General features: G+C 43.8%; 1 protein-coding gene across 1 annotated transcript in view; it reads left to right on the plus strand.

The window, feature by feature from the left end:
* Nucleotides 1-882: 882 nt before the first annotated feature.
* Nucleotides 883-27,758, plus strand: part of ABLIM1 (actin binding LIM protein 1) — a 311,243-nt gene continuing 284,367 nt past the window's right edge. Inside the window, exon 1 of the mRNA XM_074959284.1 lies at nt 883-1,153. Coding sequence (XP_074815385.1) covers nt 1,141-1,153 — 13 coding nt within the window. The 5' untranslated portion in view covers nt 883-1,140. The remainder of the gene's footprint in view (nt 1,154-27,758) is intronic.

Consider the following 27,758-nt stretch of genomic DNA (forward strand, 5'->3'; position numbering starts at 1 on the left):
GCCCCAGGCTTCACTCCCATATAGACGAATGAGCTGAATTATATTGTTCAGTAGTTTTACTGAAGGGTTACATCTGTCCAGTGGTTTCTTTATGGCACAGAAGGCCCACAGTGCTGCTTCTTTTATAGTCAATTGGAAGCTCTCTGAGATGTTTATTATGAGACTTAGATACGTATAACGTAGGGTGTGCTTAATTTCCATGTCTCTCTGTTAACATTTTAGATTGTTTGGGGGCTTTCTAATATATCATGTTTTTTTTGTTTTGTTTGTTTTTTCTAGGCTCACCTGCAGGGGATTTATATTGAGCAATGTTTATGTTGCACATGCCTCTTGTTGTGTGCACACCCTCTGCTGTTGTGACTTCTGACATACGCCCTGATCCCATCGACTGCCTGCATACACAGAAATCCCTTTTCACAGATACATGCTTCTGCTGCACAGGTGTGTGCACACACACTTCTGCAGATTCCTTCTGCTGCACGAGCAGAAACAGACGCAGATCTCTTCTCTTGCACACACTGAAACACACAAAAACTCGCACACAGAGATCCCGTTACTGCCTGGGCACACAGAGACGTGCAGTGCCCTTCTCTTGCCGGCACTACACACACTCGTGCAGATCCCTTCTGCTGCAGGGGCACACACACACGTATCCCCCTCCCTTCTCTTGCACACCCAGAGCGCACACACACACACGTGCTCTGTTCTGCAATCAGAGCCCCTCACTGCCTCCCCCAGCTCGGCGCTCGGCCCAGGCAGCCGGTGCATTGCGGGGAGCGGCTTCCCGGAGATCCCTTGGCGGGTGGATGTATTGATCTGCTGCCGGGCGTCGCGGCCCGGCCTGCAGCGCTGGGTGGGGGGAAGGGAAGGAGGGAGGGAGGCAGCCTGGACCCGCCCAGCCCCGGCCGCTCGCTGTCTGCATTGGCTGCGGCTGCTGGTGTTATTGTCCATGGAGCGCCCTGCTCCGCTCTGCTGCTCCGGGACACGCGGCAGACAGGTACCACCCTGCGCATCTCCATCCCCGGCACATGGGTGGCCGTCCCGCAGGACCACGGCAGCTGCTCATCTCCCGTCGCCCCCACCCCTCCCTTAACCACCGAGACTCGCTGCCTTCCCCCGCCGGCTCACACTGCCTGAGCCATGTCTGCGAGAGGTGAGTCTCCGCCAGGCTGCATATCGCCCCCCCCCCAGCCGGGGCTCGGGCGAGGGAAATGGACGGAGCTGTGTTTGGGGTGCGGAGCGGTGGTTGGCGTTTTCTTTGCCCCCCCTCCACCCCCCGAGGAAATGCAAGCCCGAGCCCGTTGCCATGTACCGTGCAGCAGCCCCCTGCCAGAAACTTGGCTGCAGATTTGCTCTGTGAGATGCTGCTGATTGTATAGGGCTTTGCTTGACCTTGGTGGTTTGTGTTTCTTTGCTCTGCTGCTGTACACGAGTGCCCTGCTCACCCCATTCAGCAGTGTGGGATGGGACGGGGGGTCCTCGTCGCAGGCTGTTGAACTGTCTCTAGAGACTGTTAAAGGTGAGGTGAGGAGAAATTTTTTTTGTCTTCTCCCTGCCTGGTACCATTTTGCAGCTCTGTGATGGAAATATTCCAGAGCTCGATGCAGCAAGATTTAAAGCTGCAGAGCAGCCTTTAAAAAGAGACAGAGATACACACCTGTAGGACTGTATTCCTGAGACCTTGTTAGCCCTGATTTGTATTTTTTTTTAACAATTTAAAAGCTAGAAGCATAAAATAATAGGACTAGAAGGAAAGTGTGGAGGGAGGAGCAATTGTTAAATGTTTCTTTTTTAAAGATGAATATATTTTTCGGGAGAAGAGGAAGATGATGCTGAGTGTGGTTTTATAGTCAATCAGAACTCAGTGGTTACTATTATTAATGACATATTAACAGCTCAGCCATTGCCTGGTTACTGAACAGTGATACTGAGCATGGGTTGCTCTGTGCAATTTTTAATGACAATAACGCTTTCTATAGAAATGTGCACGAGCTCTAAAAGGAGCATTTTAAAGTTTTAGACCAAATTTGCATGATTTCTAATGGCAGAAGGCTTAAATTTGAGGCTCTTCCTTGTCTGTGTGTAAAGTCTGACTCCACATTTCTTTTGCAATGAGCAACTCTGCCCTGATTAAATGCAGAACGTTGTTGCTTCGATTTGAAAGTTGATGCAGGCATGGCTATCTGGAGTTTGGTGCTTTGATTTTGTTTGGTTAAAATTAGTGCCCACTGAAGAATGGGGGGAATGAAAGCAGAAAGTTAAGGATCTGAATCACATCACAAGAAACAAAAGATATTAATGATCTTCTCTTTCGCCTGGGGAAAAAAAGAAAATCTTAATAATAGATAAGTAAAATGTTAGTTTAAAAATGCATCCCAAATAGCTCATTACATTAAAAAAAACAATTTGCGAAACCATGAAGATGTGGTTAACAAACCAAGAAACTTCATGATTATTGTGATGCATCTCATGTGCCTGTCCCCAGCTTTCTCCTAGATCTTTGTTTTTTGTCATCTTTCATGGTGTTATGTACACAGGAGCCTCTAATCTGAAGCTACTTTGCAAGGAGTGTATTGACTTTAATGAATCTCTGTGCAGTTGTAAGGACCCACATGAAACAGCTTAGAAGATCGGGGCCAGAGGTTGTAAACTCTTTGTGGCAGGGACCATGTCTCTTATATGGCTGTAAAGAGAAGGGCACAGCATGCCATCTTTGATATAAATATAAATGGTACTGGCTAAAAATAATCACCGTGTATGGTGAAACCCTTAGTTCAGGAAGTATGAAAACATGTAGCCCCTTGAAGTGCCCATTTTTAATGGTCTCTAATTCTAATGGATTCCAGTTTCTGTGGTGAAGTTATGTTGGGAGTTTGAAAAAATATTCTCATTGGGGAAAATTTGGGTCTCAAAGTCCTGAAAACAAGGATGCAGGCGGGAGGGGCAGTAGGATTTCAGAATTGCGTGAAGGAAGTTTGCAACACCAGCTCTGTGGTGGCTCCATGAGCACTAGCATGTGGAGGATTGGGGGAGATGGATTACAACTGAGTAGATCCACTGGCTATTTCCCCCTCTGCCATCCTGCATACCCTGTGGAAAGAGGCATAACATATGTGGACACTACAGTAGCCTTGGTGCTGCCTAAGACTGCTGGTAAGGAAAGACTTTGACACCCCGGAAGGGGGAGATACGCCTAGTGACTTGGCTGGGGGGCTAGCTGATAAAGAGGGAGCACACTGAGTTCAGAGAGAGAGAGAGTGGCAACAGAGCATGCAGCAAGTAGCTGAAGTAAGCCTCAGACCTGGAAAGAGCTGATTTCCCAGAGCCGCAAGGAGAAGGTGCCACCTGTGGTGAGTGGACCCCGTGATATGCAGCATGATATAAGGAGGCAATGTAATGCTGGTGGTGCTGGCTTTCAGAGGAGAAGCTAAACTGTGGTGGTGACCACATGAGGCCATTGAAGATCCTGCAGCACTCTCTGTAATCTGTTAATGGTACTATTTTGGCCAAATGCCACATTGGGTGTTGTATTAATGTAGATAGACTATATGGACTAAAGGTGTTAACAAGACCCAGTCACTGTCCAACTTTGAACAAGGTTTGGGGTTTGGCATACAGAGACCTCAGCCTGCTTAGTACCCTGGCAAACACACCATTAAAAATCACTCTAACCTTTTATTAAAGATACAGAAAAGAAGGAAAAACAGGTAAAGCATTTGAAATGTAAAATAAGGCTTTTATTTTAACACTATCCCTAGTTTCCTTTCCCTTTCACTGGAGAGAGTTTTTAGAAGGAAAAACCCCCTTGTTTGATAGTCTCTTTGATGGTATCAAAGATGTAATAAGTGTCCTCTTTTGGAAAAGAGAAGAAGTTAGTAGAGATGGGCTGGAGCTGTTGTTGTTAAAGTCTGATCCCGTTTCATCCCATGTAGTGTTTGGGATTCAGCTGGAGCCAGCAGAGATGGCAGTGTCATCCGGGTCCCTCTCTCTGGCCCTTGTCTGGTCAGGACATCTCTCAGGATCAGCATGTGAGGTGTGAGGTCCCAGGAGATGCTGGGGATGGCAGCCATGCTGGTGCAGCTTGCCTCAATAGCCAGTTTTTCTCCTCAAAGTCTCTTCCTTTCCCAAAGGGAATTGTGGGTGAAATAGCCCATCCCCTCATTATTTTGCCCACCAGGGCTAGTTTCCAACATACCAACATTTGTTTTACTGATTTCTGGTTCCACACTTTGCTGGTTTACTCAGCATGATCTTACCACAGTCCTAGAATTATATCAATAATCCTTTTTGTTTGCACTAATTCAGTCTTTCTGTCTCCCTTTTATTCCTTTTCCCATCAGGTTATAGGTTATTGTGACATCGTATGAACTTTCCGGTTCGATTTACAATTGAGCTCACAATTAGTGTAAATTTGTAGGCCCAGTTATTTCAACAGTAACTAGGGCGAAAATTTCCAAAAATTTGGGCACGCACAAATAGCCATTTCAGAAGCCACCAAGTGGCCCAAGTGGGAGCTGAACACATTGGGGATTTTCTGATCTACTGTTCAGTTGCGCCCACGTGGACTGAGAGCTCTGTAGCTGGAATAGCATGATGGCGTGGGATTTGCAGGTGTGCTATGGGTATGTAAACAGTATTTTCAGAAGAGCCATGGGGCCATCAAGGGTCCTGATGCAATACCCACTGGCATCAATGGGAGCTCTTCCATTGACTTCAGTGGCCATTGGTTCAGGCCACTAAAGGTGCTCAAAAGTTGGTATTGTCAGAGGTACTGATGAAAGTGATCACGCATCAGCCTCTAATTGGTAGCTCTGCCATTTTGTGTATTCTGATAACAGGCAATACACAGAGTAAACTCCCCCCTCTCTCCCTCCCTCTCTCCAACACACGAGCAAGACAGGATTCACTGTAGGTTTTTAGAAGAGCCAAGATGGAGGAATTGGATAGGATTGAGCCCAGAGAGGTAGAAAATGTAGTTATTCCATGAATAGTATAGCTATATGTGACTAAAGCGGGAGTTCATGGCTGCAGTGGCTGGATACCCAGCATAAATCCACGACTCCTGCATCTTATCATCTTCCACAGCAGTTACCTCATATTCAGCCTGAGTTCTCAGTCTCTTTGTTATGTTGGCAGAGAGGGTTTGTGAGCACTTGCCCAGCAGCTCGTTCTTGAGGAAGATAATTGCAGATTCTGGGGCTATGTAAATGAGCTTCCCCTTGCTCCTCTCCTCTGTTCTGACATATCCCCCGTCACCCACACCTACCCCTGTCCCTTCCCCAAATCCTCTGCAGAGCATCCAAAGGAGGCCCTTTGAAAATTCCTCTGCACATTTCTAGCTACCTAAAATTACCTCTGCAGTTTCAGGACCTGTTCCAAAGCCCATTGGAGTCAATGGAAGGACTCCCACTGCTTTCAATGAGTATTGAATCAGGCTGTCAGTTGGAAAAGATATTAACTTCTTATCCTAAACTCTTATGTAGTGTTGCTGTGCACGGTTCAATAGCTGCTGTGTTTGGCCCCATACGTGATTGCCTTTCAGCTGTGAAATTATCCCTGTATACTCTTTTCCTATCTCACAAGTGCACTGCGGGGGTTAATTGTTGGCAAAGAGCTTGAACATCACTGGATGAAAGACTTTATATTACTGCAAAGTATCATCTTATGCCCTACTTGTGCATATTATCTCAAATTGCTTGAAGCATGTCAAAAACACTTCTTCTTCTGGAGGTCTGAATCCATGGGAAGTTTAAGTTTTACAAATAGACTGGGTTTTTTGGTGGTGGATTTAGTTATGCTAGAGGAAAAAGGTGTGACAGATGTACAGGTCTATCTGTTTGCTTTCCCATGGTCAAATAATGCAGATATTTTACCAATCTTTCAAAAAAGATTCCAAGAGGGTCAGCGTGAACCATTTTCAGCCCCAAAGGTAGCTTGTTCAGAAAGAGGAATACACCTAAAACCACACTTTGATCATTAGCTATGTCTCCTTAACGAGCGTAGCATCACAACAAAAGTAACTAGTTGTTGATAGAACCTGAGAAGTGGTATAGAAGCATTTTCTACATATAATATCAACTGGTTGTACTATATCATGAGAGTGGGTGTTACACAGAATACAATTATGATGGCTAGCTTGGTATTCCATAATCCATGAGTGAAGTAATGGAATTGCTTAGTTTGAAATAACAAGCAATGGACCGTAATATAAAGTGTATTTACATATTTGATTTAATGACATGCCGATACAGCACTTTCCCCTTGTATTATTTTTAACTTGGGTCTCAGAGCTAGAGAATTCCTAGCTTCTAGTCCTGTGCTGAGACCACTAGTCTACACTCTTATAAGCTGATAATTGAATTTCCCCCTTAGGATGAAGTAAGGCATAACTTACTCTGCTGTTTCACACACACTTCTGCTGACATCACTTTGATTGATGTACATGTTGACCCGCACAAACCTAGTTGCTGGGCTTTCCCCATACTCTTTTCTTCTCAGTTTGTCATTGTCTCAACAGAATTGCGTATGCCTAGTGTTGAATCAGCCGTCCAGCAGGCGGTAATGTGGTCTTCCACACCCAAGACTTCCAATCTAGACTGCAATGTCTTTCTATCTGTCAGAGGAATTTTTCTCTTCAGCCTAATCACAGCCATCTCTGATAGACATTGCTCTTGAAGTAATGCATGACTTAACCATTGATTGACTGTCCTTTACATGGAATCCAGAGGCTGGGAAACTGTGTGTGTGGTGGTGGGAAAAGTATACAATTCAAGAATGATGGAATGTATGAAATATACTCCCAAATCCAGTGCTTAAAGTGGAGGGTGAAAAAAATTGGAGGGTTTGTTCTAAGCTGGGAGCAGCATCTTTGTAAGACATTGTTTAAAGTGCATCCCTCAGTGACCCAGCTTGTTTTTTAAATTTTATTTTTGCTGAGTCTGTGATCTCTTGCAGCCCCCTACCTTGCACCACACATTCTTTAAGCACTTCCCAAATTAAAATAATTTCTAATAAATGATCTGCTCTCTATAAGAGGAATGGCAATCAAATTCTGAAGCTGGGGGTTGCTGATGTTACCCACATTGTGCTACGAAGCTGATAGAGAAACAAAGCGGAATTGTTCAAGACCTGTTGAGAGATAGGGTTGAGTGTCTCATTTCAAATTCCCTCCATTTTCCCACCCCTGCTCCCCAGTTTACAGCCTCCCATTCTCAAGGTATCCCTCATACCCACCATCCTCTGGTGAAGAGGAATAGTCTGGACTTGTCAGAGCCCCACTTCTGTTAATCAGTTGAGGCCGTTGGAGGGGTTGCTGTTGAGTCATACAATGCACTCCTTCCTCTCTGGCTTCCAATATCTGATAATATAATCTCCATAGCACTCTCAGCCTCTGCAAGCCGAGGCAGTGAGAGCATCCACCTAAAACCTGCACCTGAGTCTCCCAGAGTGCTAATGCTAAGCCATCTGTTTAAATAAATAATAATAGTTTATGCCTTCCCCTTGTGTAGGACAGATGGGAGCATGGAAGGTGCAAGCTACTTTCCTTCAGTCCCCTCCCTTGTTCTCCCAAGGCAGGGGTGGCCATCCATGGTTGCAGTTCCTGCCCTTCCTTGCTAGCCCCTGGGTGTTGCCCATGCCTCTCAGACTTCCCACGTAAGGCAGGAGGAGATGGGGTCCTCTTCCTTTCTTCCTCTCCATGGAGCAAGCTGCACCCTCCTTAGGGGTGGTGTGGCAGTTGCACTGCCCCTGTGCTCTGGAAGCTCTGGGACATACGTCCTAGGGCCTCTCCTGGGACCACGCCGCTGTGCTGTGCCCTGACACAGACTTGTGCCTTACTGGCCCAGTCTGACCTTGAGCATTGTAAGAGCACTTTATATCTTCAGAGTGCTTCACAAACAGCAGCTTTATAATGAGCTCCTGTGATGGATTATTTTATTTAATTAATAAAAGCTAGTTAGAATTTTGAGGAGCTGATAGCAATTTTGAAGGCAAAGGTGAGACACCCAGGTCCTCCAAGCTGAATTAAATTTGCATGTTCTTTTGAGTAAGCACGCTGCTGAAAAGGTTTTAGGGGGACTTGATGTCTCAGGGGATATGGATCCCTTGAAGTTCATTGTTCCAGTTCACATTCAGCTGAGGTTGGCTGTGTTGGCCTATATGGAACATCAGTCTTTGTCCAATTCCTAGTAGACCAGGGTCCATGTTAGTGAACAAAAGGACTTTAGTTTCCTGTGGTGTCAGTCTGGCACTTCCCATGAGCTGGATGGCCCTAGGTAGACCTTGGGGTGATTCCAGCCTCAAAGTGTCTCAATGTTTTATGTTCATTAACCTGACAGATACATACACAAATGGTTTAAGCTGCATTTTTACAGCATATCTTGTGCCCTGTCTTGCTCTAGAAGTGTAAGTATAGAATCACAGAAATCATAAATAGAAAAGACCTGGTAGGTTATTTGGTCCATCTCCCTACCTCTTCAGGAGAGTTCCTTAATGTATATTTTAGGGCAGTCTTTCTCAAACCGGGGTCCGCAAAGGTACTCCAGGGGGTCCGCGGGCTGCGCTGATCAACTCTTCCCCCTCCCTCCCAGTGCCTCCTGCACGCTGGGGAACAGCTGTTCAGTGGAGTACAGGAGGTGCTGGGAGGGAGGAGAGGAGCAGGGATGGGGTGGAAAGACGAGGGGTGGGGGCCAGGCCTTGGGGGAAGGGGTGAAGTGGGAGTGGGGTCTGGGGCTGAGCAGATGGCTTGGTGGGGTGAGGGGGTGGTGCAAAAATGTTTAAAATCAAAATGGTGGTCCTCGGGTTGCTAAAGTTTGAGAACCGCTGTTTTAAGGCATTTGTCTAGTCTAGATTCAAATGCCCCAAGTGATGGGTTTCCACCACTTTCCTTGGGAAAATGTTCCGCAGCCTAATAGAGCTCACTGTAAGGGTTTTTTTGTTTTGTTTTTTCAAACAATCATACTAAATATTTCCATATTAATTTCATACTGTAATCCCCAGGTTAGCTAATTCCTTCCTATCCTTTGTGTTTACTCTGTCCAAAAACTTGTAGTCAGTTATCCTTTTCCCCTCTCTGATCCTGAACTCATTGAAGCACTTCATCTTGAACTCATTGAAGTCAATAGATTCAGGATCAGGTCCTGTGTTGTCACTTATGCAAATTATGCACTCTGGGAACTGATCCTTCCAGCCCTTTAACATTCAAATCTGGTGGAACATTTGTTTTGATGGGGAAGAAGAATGAATTACTGATCTATTAGACTTTAAAATTAATATTTCTCTTGGGTTGCTCTTTTGTTTAACCTCCTGCCCCTTCAGATTGATTGCATGTTCTTTTAAGGTTAATGAAAATTAGTCCCAAATGAATGGAAAAAGTGGTATAGAAGCAAATGGCAACAATAAGAGGAAACTGGGACAATGAAGTAAAATCTATTTTAGATGCACAACTTTGAATAGATTTGCACACAAGGAAAATAAGAATCAGCTTAGGGATGGAAAGGCAGGCAAAATTGCTTTTAGAAGTTGAGTGAAAAATACCAAAAGCTAGCATGTGGCTCAAAATCTCTCAAATCAATCTTCCTGGGATTTGTCTTCTCAATTGTTTTGCTTGTAATGGATTTGAAATGAATCAACACTTCATTTTGAATCATATCTGTAAATAATTGAAAATGGAAACCAGTTCTCCTCAATTCTCATAATTTCTTAATTGCCCCTTAATTATGCAGTTTGAAGGCAGAAGCTCATAATGGAAGGCAGAGTTGTGTTTGTAAAATCCTGGGACCAGTCCTTGGTGCTTAATATTTTATCATTTTGTGTGTTTTAGCTGGGATGTCTTTCCAGGCAGCTGAACATCATAGTTAAACACCAAACCAAACCACCCAGTCTGTACCAAATACTGTATTAATATTACAGGCAGTTATAAAGTATTTAACCATTATTGTTGCATGCCTTAAAGAAGGAATTTGCTCATCCTTAGATGATTTAGTGCAATTAAAAGTCCCAGTTCTGCAAACTCTGCTGAACATTGTGTTTACTATGGTGAACAGTCCCATATGCTTGAATAAGGTACTAAGTATTTTGCAGGATTAGGTGTAAAGATTGGACCAAATGGATGAAATACAGTAATGCGTTCCTACCACTACAAGCTGGGAACCCTGTTTTATCCCTTGACCCTTCAGAAGCTAGATATTGCAGATTTCTAGAGTTATGCCATTGGATCAGTTTGTGTTCAATATTAATCACATGACCTTAGAGTCCTGTAGATTCACTACAACTACAAGAGATCATACGCATTCTGCCTTTGCTGGAAATTACATACCTTTTTTTTTTTTTTTTTTGAGGTCTCCATTTTAGTAGAGGATCTGTTGACGTGAATGTAAAAAAGACTGAAGTGCTAAGGTACCTTAGCCTTTTGTGAGACTGCTATGCTTCTACCATCAGAAGGAGAGGTGGTGGGATCTTCCTTCTGTATTTGTATTGTTGCTCTAGGAGATGGGCTGTAGGGATATCTGTACCGTACAACTGTGATTCACTGAGGAGGTATTGCTGTAGGAAGTAAAGAAAATAGCATTTCAGCAGATGATAAAGGCACAGGGAAACTAGACAAACTTTTTCAGTTCCCATTTCAAGGAAGGTAGTGTGACAAAGTTCCTCCTCTACCTTGGTGGGTCTTGCGCTTATTGGTGGATTTGCTCGCCTTGGAGCTTCACAGCAGCTCTCAGTTTGGCCATTTTCATGAACCCACAGTCCAGGACAACTCCTCCTGTGTCTGACCTGGAGTTGGGAGGTTTGGGGGGAACCTGGGCCCGCCCGCCCGCCGTCTACTGCGGGTTCCAGCCCAGGGCCCTGTGGTATGCAGCTGTCTAGAGTGCCTCCTAGAACAGCTGTGCAAGAGCTACAACTCCCTGGGCTACTTCCCCATGGTCTCCTCCCAACACCTTCTTTATCCTCACCATAGGACCTTCCTCCTGGTGTCTGATGATGCTTGTACTCCTCAGTCCTCCAACGGTATGCGTTCTCATTCTCAGCTCCTAGTGCTCTTGTTCCCAGCTCCTCACACCCACACCACAAACTGAAGTGAGCTCCTTTTTAAACTCAGGTGCCCTGATTAGCCTGCCTTAATTGATTCTAGCAGCTTCTTGATTGGCTGCAGGTGTTCTAATCAGCCTGTCTTAATTGTCTCCAGAAGGTTCCTGATTGTTCTGGAACCTTCCTTCCTGTTACCTTACCCAGGGAAAAGGGACCTATTTAAGCTGGGGCTAATATGTGCCTTCTATTACTCTCCTATAGCCACCTGGCCTGACCCTGTCACAATAGAGAGAAACAAACTAGTAAACTGTGAGGTATTGATTCCTCAAAGAGCTTGAACATGTGCTTAACTCTCATTTGAGTCAATCAGATTTAAGCACATTCTTAAAACATTCTGCCAAATCAGGGCCTGAGTGAATAATGTTAATCTGTAGTGAGAACATTCTTTATAAAACTAAACAGTATATTGGAGTGCATGCCACTTTTCACATGCCAACTCATATAGAGTTTCTTTTGTTTCATACTTTTGAACTTTCCCCTGGTATCGCACTGGCATACCATTTAAAAGTGACCCTTCTTTAAAGTATGTCAAAGGACATGAGTAGTTTTAATCACAATATGCACAACAGTCAGTAGCAAAACTTGCTCTCTGGTTATAAGATAAGGAGTTTAATTTTGCTGCTTTCTTACAGATGAAGAAAGAGAACCCGCTTGCAAAAAATCACAGGCACATGACACTATATAGCCATAAAACTGGATACTTTTTAATTCAAGGTGGCGAACTAATGTCAATTTCTCCAATATATTGGTGGTGTTTATGATTTACTTTTGTATATTCGGGATCCTACTTTAATCATTTTAGGTATGTCATCACTTTGATTTCTTCCAGTGGGAGTTCTGTATGAATAAAGATTGTGGGATTTGGCTCAATAAAAGGACTCTGCTATAATTACTCTTACCGTGAAGCCGATTTTTGTTGCCATCGTATCAGGCTGTTACATAGCTCCAGTGATCAAGACAGAAGTCAGCAAAACCACTGTTCAAATGGTGGTTTTCCTTTAACTAGTGAGGAAAGGTTCCACTCTATTTTTGGCATTGAAAAGTCCAGGAGCAGTCTCCAGCCAAGTTAGAAAAAGAGCTGAATCCTGATTAACTGTCAAAGGCTTCAGTGGAGGAGAAATCTAAGCTAGTGCTGTGAAAAACGCTTACAGGAACTCTTATTCTTCCCAGGTCTCCTTGCACTGAAGATGTAAAAGAGCATATGCCAAAATATTTACTTCAACACTGTTAGTTTTGCACTTTGGTTGGTTAGCTTCAGAGGAATTTCTGATGCGTGTAAGGTCTCTGCAGTGTGAGTAAGATTCATAGAACTGGGGCGCAAAGAAAGAAGAGACCACTTTAGGGTCTGCCACTTCTCCACTGAAGGTAATGATACATGATCCCGTTGAGTTCAGTAGGAGCATGATTGGATCCATGTTCAATAAGATAATATATAAAATGAAGGTTACTTAACACTAAACACATAGCAGGGTTGAGAGGAATGAAAGCCAGAGGGAGAAAAACCCTTCCTGCCTTGGTTATGTGGGAGGAAAACTGTGAAGTTTGCTTCCCTGATTGGTCCACCGGAACTCCAGATGCATTGTACGAACCTTCATAGTCAGTTGTTGATGACTGATCCAGAGGATGCTCGTCTATTACAGCCCATTCAGAATCTGTCTCCTCCTTTGCTCAAGCTGTAGAGACTCATATTTATAGCTTTGGAGATACCTGGCTTGATTCCTGGTGTGTCAACCAAAATGGTGGCTATCACAGATGTCTCTTGGAAATCTAAATAATTAAAGCCAGCAATCTCCTTAAAGTTAGATTGAGTGTGGATGGGAATCCAGCCAAACAAACCTCAAATCATAATGTTTTCATGCCTGTTAAAGAAATCTGATGTACTGTTGAAGTGTACCAATTTCACGGCTACAGGGCTTCCTTGACTCCTTTATTCCAGTTCTTCAGCCATGTGCATGTGTGAAAGTGCAATGTTACCATGTGTGTCTGTGTTCAGACACTTGTTCTCTCCTGGGAGGAACATTGGCAAAATATTTAGGTCCAAGTCTTGTATTCAGAATGTAATTTTACACTGTCTGTAGGAAAGCAACACTTGCATTTGGACATTAATATACATGGAGGTCTGGCAAAAGAAGAGAGAGGATTGAAGAATGTAAGTGGAAGGTGAACTGGATCTTACCAATATGTGAAATCAAATGGGTTCTGTTTTCTTTAATTTAAACTAATCCAACCAGTGGAATTACTATCCCCCTAAAAGAAATCTATAAATGTCTCTGCTGGTTTTTAACGATGAATAGAAGCATAACAGTGATTGGACCTCATTGAAATTGTGCTCAGTTTGACCACTTGTCATATTGTTACCTGTTAATATTCCTTTCATGAGTAAAAATACAGTTCAGATTAGAGGGGGGTGTGTGTGAGAGAGAGAGACAGGGAACAGAGCGAGGTGGGGAGGGAAGAGTTCTGCTACAGAATAGTTCTTTTTTATTGAAATTGGAATTTTAACAATTTAAACAAGACAAGCTATTTTTAAAAAAAAGGTTACATGTAAAAATGTATTCTGAGAAGACAATAAGAATAATAAGTAATGTGGTTATTCAAAGCTGAATATTTATAGTGGTTCGGACATCTGAGACAATCCAGAACTGCTGGGGCTTTGATCTCTGAAGAAGAGTTATAAAACTTCAGTCATAGTTGAATTGACATTGATGCTAAGAACAAAAAACGTGCCCTATTTTGTTCCTAAAATACTGGATAAAGCTAGAATTGAGAAAACAATTTGATTAGGATTTAGGGACTGCTGTAACATGAACTGAAGTAACCTCAGTCCAAAAAATGTTGAAACTTTTCTTTTTTCTATTACCAGCTGTTTTGATATTTGAGCTAAACAAGAGAGGATGTATTATGTATGTACAAATGATACACGTTAGGAGTTTCACGTCTTAGACCCATAACCTTTCTGGATAAATAGATGATATATTTCTGCAAAAAATAAGCTTTTTAAACAAAGTTAAGCCTATCTGCCATGATAGCCTGTCTGTCTGATAATGGCATATTAAAATAAGTAATTAATATCAGTTCATTTACTTTAGCTGCCATAATAGCATTATAATATTTCTTTACATCGATACAGTGTAGTTATGAGACTTTTGATGATGAGGTCACTTATTGTAGAGTAGCTGTGACATTTTTGTCTTCCCTCAAACAAAACAGTTTTGATCACACCTTTCTTTTTAAAATTATTATTATTTCTGGAGAGGAAGAACAGGAGACCAATAACTCAAAACATTATAAACTGGTTTAATTTTTAAAATAATCTTGCACAGTCAAGAATCTTATCTGATATTTCTGGGCCAATTCTGTTCTGAGTTCCACCAGGGTTAATCTAGAGTAATTTTGCTGGCTTTGATGGAGTTACTCTAAATCATCACTGATTTAAGTCAAAATAGACTTTGGCCTTACCTCTGTAAGATAGATGCACAAAGTTAATATTGATCTAACTTTCACAGTAGCAACTGTAGAGTCATGATTTATTTGCACAGTTTCTATTTTTAAAACTAGAGCTGGATGAAATTTTTCAGTGGAAAAAATATATGAATTCATATTGGTTTAGCTAAATTGTTCATCTTGAAAAAACAAAAATTCCATAAAAGTTACAACATTTTCAAAGCGAAACACTTCAGTGTTCTGAGTTGAAATGTTTTTGTTTTGGAATTTTCCTTCAATTTTATTTTTAAAAATGCAAAAACATTAAACAAAAATATTCACAGAATCTAAACAAAACATTTTTTTACCCTAAACAAATTATTTTTCAACTTATTAATTCATTGAAAAGTCTGAATTTTTTTTGTTTTTGGGTCAACCCGAACCTACTTGTTTCTTCACAAATGCCAGCAAACCCAAAAAAGAAAACCAAAAAACCCCCAACCCTCCCAAAACTAAAAAAACCCCCAAACTGTTGTTCACAGAGCTGTTTTAAAACTCAAAGAAGCACATAAGTAAAAAGCCATTTGGCCTCTTTCTGGTGATAGGTTGGGATTTTCAAAAAATGCCAGAGGGACTTCAAGAGCACAAGTCCCGCTAACTTTCAATGGCCGCTTTGGTCCTTTTGAAGTTCCCACTGTTAAAACAGTTAAAACAGCCAAAACGTTGGCGTCACATGGTGGTCAGTGTTAGATTTCACTGTGGAGAACTGGAAAAGTGGAGTGGAAAGAGAAGGATCTCCTGTGTGTTTTCCTTATGTTATGCTCACAAAGTAACTCATCCTTACCTACTTTCTCAGCACCTAGATAGTGCGATGATGAATGTTCAGAAATATCCAGGTAGATCTACCTGGAGGGAAGGTTGTGAGGGTAAATTAACGTTTCTGCAGATCTCTGCAGTGTAAAGAACTATAAAATGGTGTGTGTTATTCTGTCCTTTTTCCTTATCTAGTACTATAAAGTACGCAGAGAGAGCTGAAATTTCCTTTGATAAGACCAGGTCTGTGTTTTGGATGATCAGTCTCATTGAATTTGTCATGTTGAAGGTCTAGGTTTGGGAGGCTGTGAGACTTGTTGGAAAAGCAACCCCCTGGAGACAGCTTTTGCAGATGCTGGAAATTCACATTTTTCCTTTCTGCAAGACAAAAAAAGACCAAACAAACCAGGGCAGAAAGATGCATTTTATGGTCAGTGCATTAGCTCCACTCCATAGTTATCAGAAGCAAAAAGACTTTGTCCCCTAAGGGGGTTTATGAATTCCATCCATCTTGCTATTTATGATGCTCTGGAAGTATTTTTAGAAAACATTAGCACTGGTGCTGAAGGGGACTCTTTATATGGACTAATTCACTAGGCAGCAGGCTGAAACTAAGAAGCAGGAATCACAGTGAAGTAGTAACAAAAATTCCAAACCCTTTGTTGATTATATATAACAATTGGAATCTATAGAAAATGATTGAAGAATGATAAACATGGGGAAGGAGATGTGTGTTGACTGCAAACATTTGAAAGATGGGTGAAGAAATCCTGAACTTATTCTCTGAACTTCTGAGAATGGGAGGTGTCTGTGTACACATGAGAGAATAGCGGTAGAGAATTCATGGAGTGGAGTCCAGAAGAGAAACCTGTGTGTATATCTGAAACTTTCCACCAGATGTACAGGGCTTTGCATACTTTGACTAGATGTCCCTATTTTATAGGTACAGTCCCAATTTTGGGGGCTTTTTCTTATATAGGCACCTATTACCTGCCACCCACTGTCCCAATATTTTACACTTGTTCTCTGGTCACCCTAACTTTGACAATAGTGAGTCTGATTCTGATCTCCCTTACACTGCTTTAAATTGGAAGTAACGTGTGTGTATCTGGATATCTGAGAGCAGTGAGAGAGTGAGCCAGTAAGAGAAGGCTCTGAAGCAAAGTGAGGAGGGAAGGCATGTGAGAGTCCTTTTGGAAGCAGACACACAACCAAAATTGGTGTTGAATACAGAGTAGCTGCCCCGGACTAAGAGAGACAGGACTGGAGAGTATTTTGATAAGGACCAATATATCTAGCAAAAGGTGCTGTAAATCTCTAATTTTAAAAAAAAAGTTAAAGTGTGTGTGGGTTGTTTTTGTTTTTTGTGTGTTGGCTTTTTTTTTTTGGATGACTTGAGATGTGTAATGATCTGTTCTGTTGCATTCTGGAGTAACTTCCCTTAGGAATCCCTGTAATGGCTTTAGGAAAAGAAATCTATTAATTTGTAAGTTTTGGGGGGAAATGATTAAATCAGAATAAGATCGAGTGGCTCCAGTACTCATGGGTGTACTTCAATGCTAAGCAACACAATCTGTCCCTGTAATAGAGCTGGACTCACCCAGTGGCGCTTCCTGCTGGTTGTCTTTGGGAATTAGCTCATCAGCCTCTGGAGTGCCCTCTGCTGCCTGGTGATCTGCCTTACTGCTGGCCCCAGTCCCTCCCAGGAGCCGGTGCCTTCTCCCGCTTGGGTACTGCCCCCCTGGCAGTCAACCCCAACAAGCCCTGAGGGTCTCCCCTCCCCAGGGAACCCCCACCCCCACCCACTACCCCCACCTCACCTCAGTCCTGGCTATTGCCAGTCATCGCTTAGCCCCGCTCCCCAGGGCAGATTGCAGTGTATCAGCCACTAATCACAGGCAAGGGGGTTTGGACCTTCTGTCTCTGTCTACCCATGGGCTGCCCCCTTGCAAACCCAGTACCTAATAGGCCCAAATCTAGGCCTCACAGCCTGGGGGTTTCCAGGCCCAAGCTCCCCTGGCCTTTCCTCCTCAGCCCTGCCCCAATCTAGGTATTCCCTCTGATCCCTGCAGCCAGACCCTTCTCTCTCTGAACACAGAGAGAAACTCTGGCTAAGCTTCAGCCTAGCAGCCCCTTCATAGGCCCAGCTGCGGCCTGATTGGGGCATGGCCCAGCTGTGGCCATTTCCCCAATCAGCCTAGCTTTTTTTGCCCTTAGCCCTGGCTCTCTCCCAGGGCTGGCTTTCAAGCCCCACAGGGCAGGAGTGGGTAACCACCCTGCTATAGTACCACTGCAGAAAAACTGAATGAAAATGTCACTGCTGAATGCACGGTGAATTCCTCTCTAATAATGCTTTCATTGCACCTCGAATCGAGTGCCAAAAAGGAATATTAAGAGTTTTGTAATGAGATCTATTAGGTTTACTAAGGGGAACAGAACAAGCCCTGTCACTTGGGACACTTTAAAGCTAGTCACCCGGAAGAAAATAGAAATCATACTGCTGATGGTTTAGTTGGCTTTTCTTTTTCTTTAGTTACCTTATTTTGGACTTGGAGCCATGGTAGAGACACAGTGGTAGGAAGGGACCCAGGGAGGGTACCTCCGAGAGCACTTCAGAGTGCCGGGCACTTTTGAATCTCATAGAGCCTGGGGTCAGAGCCTGCTGGGGCTGGAAGGCCTGGGCTCCCATACCAACTGCTCCTGCTTCCGGTGAGGCATATGCCACATTCCAGTCTCACCCCCCTTCTGAGAAGAAGAGGGCAAGGACATTGCAACCTGAGGGGAAGCTAAAGCCATCCTCCAGTGAGGAGCTGGACAGAAAGGCCTTCCTGCTGGGAGGTGATATACCTGGCCCTCTGAGGGCTTTATTGCACTTCCTTTAGGAAACAGAAGCTAAAAGCCTTCCTAAATAGAATATTTTCCTTTGTCAAATCTGCTTCGCGCTACAATCAATAGCTGTATGGTGGAGACACCAGAGCATAGTAGTCTAGAATACCAGAGGTCAGACAGACCCAGCAATTTGGTCTTTCCTGCTCTAAGCACTTGAGAAAATAATTAGCAGGCCTTTTATTTTTTATAGAAAATCTAACTTATTTCTTGACTGAAGAATGACCAGTTGGAAGTGACAGTAATGGGCAGAGAATACACTGAGGACAAATGGGGTCTTTCTGCAAATACCAGAGCTCTCTGAAAATGAGCTACGCCAGAATGGCTGAATTCTGCTATATTGGTGTAAATGTAGAGTAACTCCACTCAGGCCAAATCCAGAGAGCTGAAGTTGGACCTGTTCGTGTTAGGGTAGTGATTTGGAGTACTGTGGGAGCTGGAATGGTGTGATAATTTCTCATGTGCTGTGCAGTTAGAGATAGGGGTTCAACTAGTTTGGCTACTCAGTTTTAACTTTTATTTTGCAGACTTTCCTTCAAATCTGTTAGTTTGCTGTATATGTATTCATTGGCACCGTGAGGGCCCCACCTAATTTGTGTGTGATTTTTATATAGCATTTTAAGGAGCAATAAATGTATATGGTTATTAGTTGCATTCGTAGATTCACAAAGCACACAGATCAAATATGCTTTAAGGGATGCAGGAAAACCAATGTTACCCACAGGAGAAAAGTACTGTGTATCCAGGTCCTTCGCAGAGAGAGTTAAGAATTCCCCATTTACAAATAAGGAAGCAGTGTCACAGCAGAATTCAGTGCCTGATTTATGGTTACAGCTCAACTTAGTGCCCTAGATAAGAGTAGAACCCAGCTGTACTGATGCCCACTCACATACCTCATCCAGCAGACCGTGCAACATCTTCTCAGATGGTCATACACATTCTGGAACGTAGGTTTCAATCTCTTCGCTATTTCTAGACCAAAGTGACCGTTGTATGTAAGTTCTCACATACGATTTACACAGGAGGGTGAGACAGAACTGGGGATTGAACCCACATGTTATGAATTCCAGTTCAGTGTCTTAACCAAAAGACCAGCCTTCCTCCCTCTATATAACATGGGACAGATTCTGCTCTAAATGTCACTCCGGAGTAGCTCTATTGGCTGCATTGAAGTCTGCTCCTTCTGCAGCACTGAGGGCCCTGTTGTCAATTTGCCAGTAACCTGAGGATTCCTACTAATTTGTCCAGATATTTATGTAGGGATTTTAATCAGCTACTGTATGATGAGGTTGGCTGCAGTTGATCACAGTTTCTGGAATCTCACTGCTATAACTGAGAGCAAGATTTGGCCCTGTATCTCCAAGTTTTATGCAGATGAAAAATCCATAAATCAGCCAGTAACACCACAACCTTCTGCCTTTCAGTGATTTTTTGGAAAATAACCTCTGTTTTAAAAGTGCTTCTGAAGGCTGAAGAGAGCCATAAAGTTATTCAGTCACTTTATTCCCTATTTTCATTGTATTTGAGCCAATTGGAGTGAGTTCCAAAAGAGCAATCCAGCTTGTAGCATTGCTCTGTTGTATTGCACTGAATTCAGGTTACCCCCTAGCTTCTTTTTTCTTTTCTTTTTTAAGCAGAGATTTGGCAATCGCTGAATTCAAATTTCTCTGACATTTGGCCATCTGGAGCTGAGCAGGGCTTTAGTCACATGCCTTAATTGTGTGTGTAAAATGGAGCAACATGGGAACGAGGGGCAAAATTAATCTCTGATGTAAATCTAGTGAAATCAGCAGAGTTACACTGGGGTAGAATTGAGGTTTTCAAGTATCAATTTGCTGTGCAGATTATTGGAGAAATCCTGTCTTGCTTTCTCAGCTATAAGGTAGCCTTGTGGTATAACGATGGGGCATTCTGTGTAATTTACCAGTAAAGTTAATGCAAATAGAAGTTTGGAAAGACTGCATGGTGTTTTGGATTGATCTGGTACTTGTCTGAAACTGGCTAAGTCATTGCCAGTACTACATTGTCTGAAAGCTGAGCCATCTGCAGTTAGAAGGAGTAAATTGCAATCACTCACACCCCTGCAGAAAAACCCACAGGGGGAGGGCTGTGCAGAACTCAGGGGATCTGCTAGAGGTACAGAGTAGGGTTAGCACCGTTTCAAAATGCAAAAACAGGACACATTCAGGAGCCCCGCCCTCTCCATGGCACAGAGTGGCACCACAGGGAATCTGGGACAAATGCTATGCTGGAGTCATTCAGCCTGGAGCAGGACTTGACATGTACATTTTGGGACTGTCCTGCCCAATTAGGGATGGGTGGTCACCCTAGTACAGAGTCATTACCTGGAGGCCCTGTGCCTCTGTATTGCCTTGGGCCTCTCTGATGCCCCGATGCATGACTCCATTGGAGCCATACTGTCACAGCTTTCCCACCAGGGAGTCCATATTGGAAATGACTCCCCAACATGGCAGAAATACTGTACAGAAGCAAATGCAGCCTTGTTAATTCTGGGCAGAGTTACGGATAGTTGCGGGTGCAGAGGAATGGTGTGTGTTGATCCTTGGACTCTCAGAGGCTACAGAGGGTGGTGTTGTGGAAGCAGCTGACAAACTCCCATGAGACATGGGCATTCTGCTTGCTCAGTGGAATCTGGGCTGACAGCATCTTCCAGGATCCAGGCCTAAATGCAGAGCACACATTAGCCCTTGTGAGGCTCCCTGCCCATTCCCGCAGCTGTGTAACCTGGTTCCCTTCTGTGGCTTCCTTAGCAGTCCACAACAAGTCTCTGCTACAAGACATCCACAACAAAGTCAGCACTGGGTGTAAATCTAAGGCATCATCTACATGATGCTCTTATCTGCACCAGAGGAGTGTAAATTTTAGTCTACACTAGCATGTTGCATGCTAACTGGCCTGTATGGACCCTCCTGGTGTGCTAAAAGTTCCCTAGTACGTGCTAACGTAGTATGGTTTGAAACAGGACAACATTAATGTGCACTACGGAACTTTTAGTTTATGCCAGCAGGGTGCACACGGGCAGTTAGTATACATCACACTAGCGTAGACCAAAATTTGCACTCCTCTCGTGTGAAATAAAGCACTGCGTAGACGAGCCCTCAGTCTGTAATTTCACTGATTTGAAAGAGGTTGTATTCCTCCCTCTTTAAACTACTTTCACATAGGATCCTGTGGCCTCGGCGCCAAACTTTGTGGATCAGGCCATCACAATCTGCTACAATGTGTTGCTTTTGTGACTCTTCCCCTCATCTAACAACTGGTCTCAGGTAGGGAAGAGAGAGAGCCTGGCATATATACACTGCAAAGTTAAGACGAAATAACTAAAGGTGTGAAGTTAAAGCACATAAATTAAGGTGCTTTAAACCACTGTGTGGACACTCTTATTCAGAAGTAAAGTGTATTTAGTACACTGTAACTTAGTTCCCTTAACTTGCAGTTTAAACAGGGGTTTAATGTGCTTTAATTTCACACCCTCAGTTACTTTGTCTTAACTTTCCTGAGGCCTACTCTACATCTAACAATTAGATTGACTTAGCTCAGGGGCAGGCAAACTTTTTGGCCTGAGGGCCGCATCGGGTTTCTGAAATAGTATGGAGGGCTGGTTAGGGGAGGCTGTGCCTACCCAAACAGCCAGGCATGGCCCGTCCCCAGCCCCCTATCCGACCCCCCTGCTCCTCGCCCCCTGACGGCCCCGCCGGGACTCCTGCCCCATCCACCCCCCCCCCGCTCTCAATTCCCTGACTGCCCCTGGACCCCCCACCCCTAACTGCCCCCCACCGCCCCATCCAACCCCCCCCTTCCTGACACCCCCCCTGGGACCTCTGCCCCATCCAACCACCCCTTCTCCCTGACGGCCCCCGGACCCCTCGCCCCTAACTGCACCCCCAACAGCCCCCCACCCCATTCAACCCCCCCATCCTTCCTGACTTCCACTCCGGGACCCCTGCCCCATCCACCCCCCCTGCTCCCTGTCCCCTGACCATCCCGACCCCTATCCATGCCCCTGACCACCCCCTGAACTCCCCTGCCCTCTATCCAACACCTCCCTGCTCCCAGCCCCCTTACTGTGCTGCCTGGAGCACCGGTGGCTGGCAGCGCAGCTGCACCAGGACAGGCAGCCGTGCCGCACAGCACAGAGCACCGGGTCAGGCTGGGCTCTGCAGCCCCGCTGCCCAGAGCGTTGTGCCGCACGGTGGCATGGCTGTGGGGGAGGGGGGACAGCCTCCTGGGCCAGGAGCTCAGGGGCCGGGTAGGACGGTCCCGCGGGCCGGATGTAGCCCGCGGGCCGTTGTTTGCCCACCTCTGACCTAGCTGCATCGCTCAGGTCTGGGCTGGTACAATATAAGTAAGGGGAAGCTTCGAAGACAATGGGGTAAATTAGGCCAGTGTTTAGCCAGCAAAGTTGTTATTACTGGAGGTGATGGGCGAGCCAGGAGGAGCACAGCTTGAGTCTCCAATCCAAGGTGGCATTTGAAGGGATGGTAGTTCGAAAACTCTCTTGTTACTTGTAACAGACCCAGTTCCATCTGCAAATTGATAGATAAGTGTGGAACCCAGCATCTTTATGAAGCAAACTGCTCTCTTGCCAAGAACTAGAAAATACAGTGAGCACATAGAGAAAAGGGGGTGCTTTACTTCGGACGCATTTATTTAGAAGGCAAAGACAAGTTTTCTGCTTTTTGTCTGAAAAAATAAGCGGGCAATTTTACAGAGCTGCTTTTCAGAGTAGAGTGGCACTTTAAGAGCAGAGCATTGTCTCCTTATTTGAGTTTTGAGGCAATAGCTGATATACCACAAAACCCAAAGCATAGGCTGAAGGGACAAACCATCGGTGGTGTATTTTTGAGGTTATGCTGTACTTTGTGGAAGGGTTGCCATGTCCTCCTTTATTAAAGGGTTAACCCAGGGGTTCTCAAACTGGGGGTCGGGACCCCTCAGGGGGTTGTGAGGTTATTATGTGGGGGGTCGCGAGCTGTCAGCCTCCCCCCCCAACCCCGCTTTACCTCCAGCATTTATAATGGTGTTAAATATATTTAAAAGTGTTTTTAATTTATAAGGGGGGGGTCACACTCAGAGGCTTCCTATGTGAAAGGGGTCACCAGTACAAAAGTTTGAGAATCACTGGCTTAACCCCGCTTTATTTACTTTTCTATCACTTCCCCTGAGGTCAGGGCACTTCCAGGTTACAGTTCTAATGAGGCAGCATAGTTTTCTCTCCTCTAAAACCAATGTAAATAAAGAACATCCAGGAACCTTCATTGCTAAGTGTTGCTAGTGCAATGATCTATTGGCAGCTAACATTTGAAACTTGAAGCTAAAAACAATTCAGCAGATGGGGTTTGAAGGTCATCCAAACACGACTTCAAACCTGCTCGATTCTGCTCTCTGGTGTATCATTGGTATATAGCTTACAACTGGCTAGGCTTTTATCATCTACCATTTCTCCCCCTCAGTTGATTGCCTTGTGCTCTGATTTCTGATGGAAGATGAGGGAAAGAAATGTACAGTGTTTCTCTTGCCCACTTATTTTTTTAGACAAAAAGCTGGAAACTTGTCTTTGCCTTCTAAATAAATGGGTCCAAAGTAAAGCACTCCCTTTTCTCTATGTGATCACTGTATTTTCTAGTTCTTAGCTAGAGAGAGGCTTGCTTCATAAAGATGCTGTGGCAGATTGTCTTTCCATCTTTTCAGGAAGCAGGGACACTGAGCTGTGCTGTCTGGGTTTATGGCAGTTTTCAAGGAAGCAAAAGCCTGGGTTTATAATGCAGAACAGTTCATTAGTACCTGTGTACCTCAGTGCAAAAAGTCTGTCAATATGTTTGCATTAAGGGTGTAATTCACCCCTTTGCACAGGGTTAGCCCAAGGGCTATGTATCACTTAAATCTTATTCTGAGCACTGCTAAACACACTGATAAATATGACCTGCTGTATATGGCCCCATTTTTAAAAATTATAAAGTTTTTCAATGACATGAAATGCAATCACTTTAGCCCGTTGTGCCCTGACATTGCATACAGTTTTAGCCTCTACACTCATTGAAGTTTGGAATGTCATTAGGAGAGGATTGTTTCAGAAATAAAATCCCAAAGGTTTATGGGATCATTCTGTACATAGAACCTTTGCAGTTTTTTTCCGAACAATTGGTCATTACACAGCTGTGTAAGAACCCAAGAAAAATAGAATAATTCCTACTGTAAATAAATAAATCGTTTAGTCTGGATGGGTCATTTTTGGGCCAAACTCTAATGCTGTTGTCAGAATGAGTAGCATTTCACTGTCTGATTTCAGTGGAATCTAGTATTTAAGATACTAGTCAACATGACTAATAGTGTCAGAATCTGTCCCTTTATGCATGAAGAGCCAGACGTGGACATATCATCTTGTGCGGAGCATTTTGAAGTGGATAATCTGCATGCTAATCTGTCACTGTAATCTGAGGTTTCTGAAATGGCAGCTGACTTGTTCCTTTGTGAATTCCGATGTAACGTATTTTGTTTCTAGGCAACTTCAGAGAGTCCAATTTTGCAGTATCACGATGTCACATTTTTATTTTTATTTTTCTTCACTGAAACAATATATAACTGTTTCACTTCAGAGGCTTAATGCCTGAAAAATTTAAATGACAGATGTTAGTCAAATTGCTTAATGTGTTATTTGAGGGCACTTACATACTATGGTGAAGAGTGCGGTATAAGAACCTGTGTAGAACAGAAAAGAGAACTTGTTTTCGTAAAGAAGATTTAGTTTAATGAGGTTCTCCCTCACCTCATTTCTTCCCTCTTACCTCTTCCAGTCAGTGAAGCGGCCCTCTGATTTCTATTCTGTTTCAAAGTGTATCTGTTTCTCCTCTGAATGGACTTTAAAGATGCCCAGAAAATAACAAGGTGACTCCATTGAAACAGCAGTACTTGCCAAATGCCCTTGCTCACCAGGTTAAGATTGGCATTAAGCATATTAAATTGCTGAAAAGGTACCATTTTAGTTTATTGTATTTTTAGGTCTCCTGAAGTTGCAGCTGTCCTTTTCTTTCTTCAGGTAATGCAATAACAATGCACCATGCTGTGAAGTAATAGCTTCCATGGAGCTCTGTTGGAGTATGAAGAAGGCTGGGGGTCATGTAAATTACTTTTCGGGGGGAAAATAATGTTGCCATTTGAATTATTGTCGTACCGAGGAACCACTGTCATGGATCCTGATCCCATTGTACTAGGTGCTGTACAAACATAAACAAAAGGTGGAGTGAGAGCCTTGCTTGCCTCAAGGAATTTACAATCTAAGTACAAGTCAAGAGACAACAGATGGATACTGACAAAGTGGGGGAGTGCAAGGAAACGAGACAACATCAGTCATTATGTTAGGAAGCTGTCTGCGCAAACCAGCAGTGTAACTGCTGCCAAATTTTTTTATAGGCATCATGCCAAAGGAGAGTTTTGAGCAGGACTTTAAAGGGGCATAATGAGGTAGCTTTGTGGATGTTTACTGGGAGTGCCTCCCAAGCATGAGGAGCACCAAGGGAGAGAGCACAAAAGTACTTGTTTGAAAACATCACAAGTGGGAGATGGAGACTGGCACTGGGCTGATCGGAGGCAAGCATGATTTTTCAAAGCTTTTAATAATGAAAATTACTCTTGGAAATTGAGCAATCTGCTGAAATACACCTGACCATGCCCAGGCTGATGGCTGCACTGATTTTGCAGCATGATGCATGTTAGGCCATCAGGTAGAGTGGGAGCCAGATGACTTTGTGTTTGGGAGACTTAAAAAAGTCTTGATTTGTGATGAGTGGAAATTTTGTGGTCGACTTTCAGTCTTGGAGACCTGGGGGTTCAAAATCTAAAACAGGAGGGTGACACACAGAGGACACAGAGTCACTGGGGATGCATCACAGGCTGTCAAAGCTGTGGGAGAGAAGTCTCTAGGGGAGTAATTAGGTGCTGAGTTCCTAGATCATAGGATGTGAATGAGGGATGTATAGAGCAGTTAGAGATAAGACCTAGGAAGGATCAGAGCTGTGCAGGGCCTTGGAGGAATTTGAAGTGGAAGGAAACTGGAATTCAGAAAAGGGATCCCAGGTCAGATCGACACGGCCAGTGAGTGAGGAAAATAATTTTATAGCAGCAGGAAGAATAGATTTGTGGGAAGTGATGGAGTCAAGGAGGTGGATTCAGTAGTTGAGGTGATTGGGGCCAGGGTTTTAGTTGAGGGATGGAGCAGAAGGGATGAATTTTGAGAGAATGCAAAGGCAGAACTGGTAGGATTTGGTAACAGCATGGCTTTTGGGGAGACAAGGTGAATGAGTGTTGATGTGCATGGGTAAAACTCTATGGGTACACAGTAAACATGGCTTTATAGCCAGTACTACAGCCACTTGCAAGAACTACAGATCTGAAAGAGAGGTGTGGGGAGGGCACTTCACTTTTTAGGTTTCAGCTGTGGAATTTTCGCCTATGAGTTTGTTGCTTAAATGAAGGAAATGGGGGAAGGCTCTACATTGAACCCAGCCACAATGAAACACAGCTGTAAGAAAAATGCAGTTTTATTTCCAAGGGTTCTGTCTTCTGAGGTATTTTATGAGCCCAGCAAAGTACCTGGAGCTTTGGCTGCCTCTCCACACGTTTTAGTCAGGAGTCAGAAGATAAGGAGCCACAAGTACTCCTTTTCTTTTTTTGAAGATAAGGAGTGCTCAAACAGCTCAGAGAACCAACAAGCAGATTCTGAAGTGGTGTTGAAAGTTGCAGAGGATTTAATAGTTAACACCCATACTATTCATCCCTGATTCCCACTGGAAGGTCTTCTGTGTTAATTATGAGTCTCAAGGACGCTATCTTGGCAAACATAGCTGCAGTACTACTGTCACTTCAGTGTAATTAATCATCCAGGCTGAATCAGAGGAGAAGGTTCCTTTCTTTGCCCTCATTACAAATAGCTGTAGAAAAATGAAAATGCCTTGTGGCCAAAAAAAGCCCCTTTCTGAGCCACATCAGTATTTGCAATCCTAATATTAATGTGCACAGTTTTGTATTTGTTCATATTTTGTGAGAGGTGTGTGTGCTTCCCCCCCGCCCCAAAAGAATTATAAAATACCCCAAACTCTGCAAAAGTGGCATGTTTTCATACTGACATTTATCATATAACAGGTGCAGGGGCTAGACCACATTAGGGGTAAAATGAAAATGTCTGCTGTGGCTTTTCCAGCAAACTGCATTGTGCGTCTTTCAGGGATGGCTTTGGGGGCAGCTTGCATGCTCTCTGATATCACTTTCCATATAGCTTTCCTTGCCTTTCCCAGTACTGCTCACGGATCAACTTGAACCAGTGCAAGACGTTTCTTAAATATAAGGCTGGTAACACTTCTGGGCCAGAGCTGCAGCTGGTGTAAATTGGTTTAGCTCCAATGATTTCAAAGGAGTGACGCCAGTTTACACCAGCTGATGACCTGGGCCTCTGTTGATCAGTAGAAATATGTACATAATTTGTCTTCTGAAGAACAATCTGCAATGGCTTTTGGGCCCCAGTTCAGGAAAATCTG

Source organism: Natator depressus, chromosome 7 (assembly GCF_965152275.1).
Source record: "Natator depressus isolate rNatDep1 chromosome 7, rNatDep2.hap1, whole genome shotgun sequence".
NCBI lineage: Eukaryota > Metazoa > Chordata > Testudines > Cheloniidae > Natator > Natator depressus.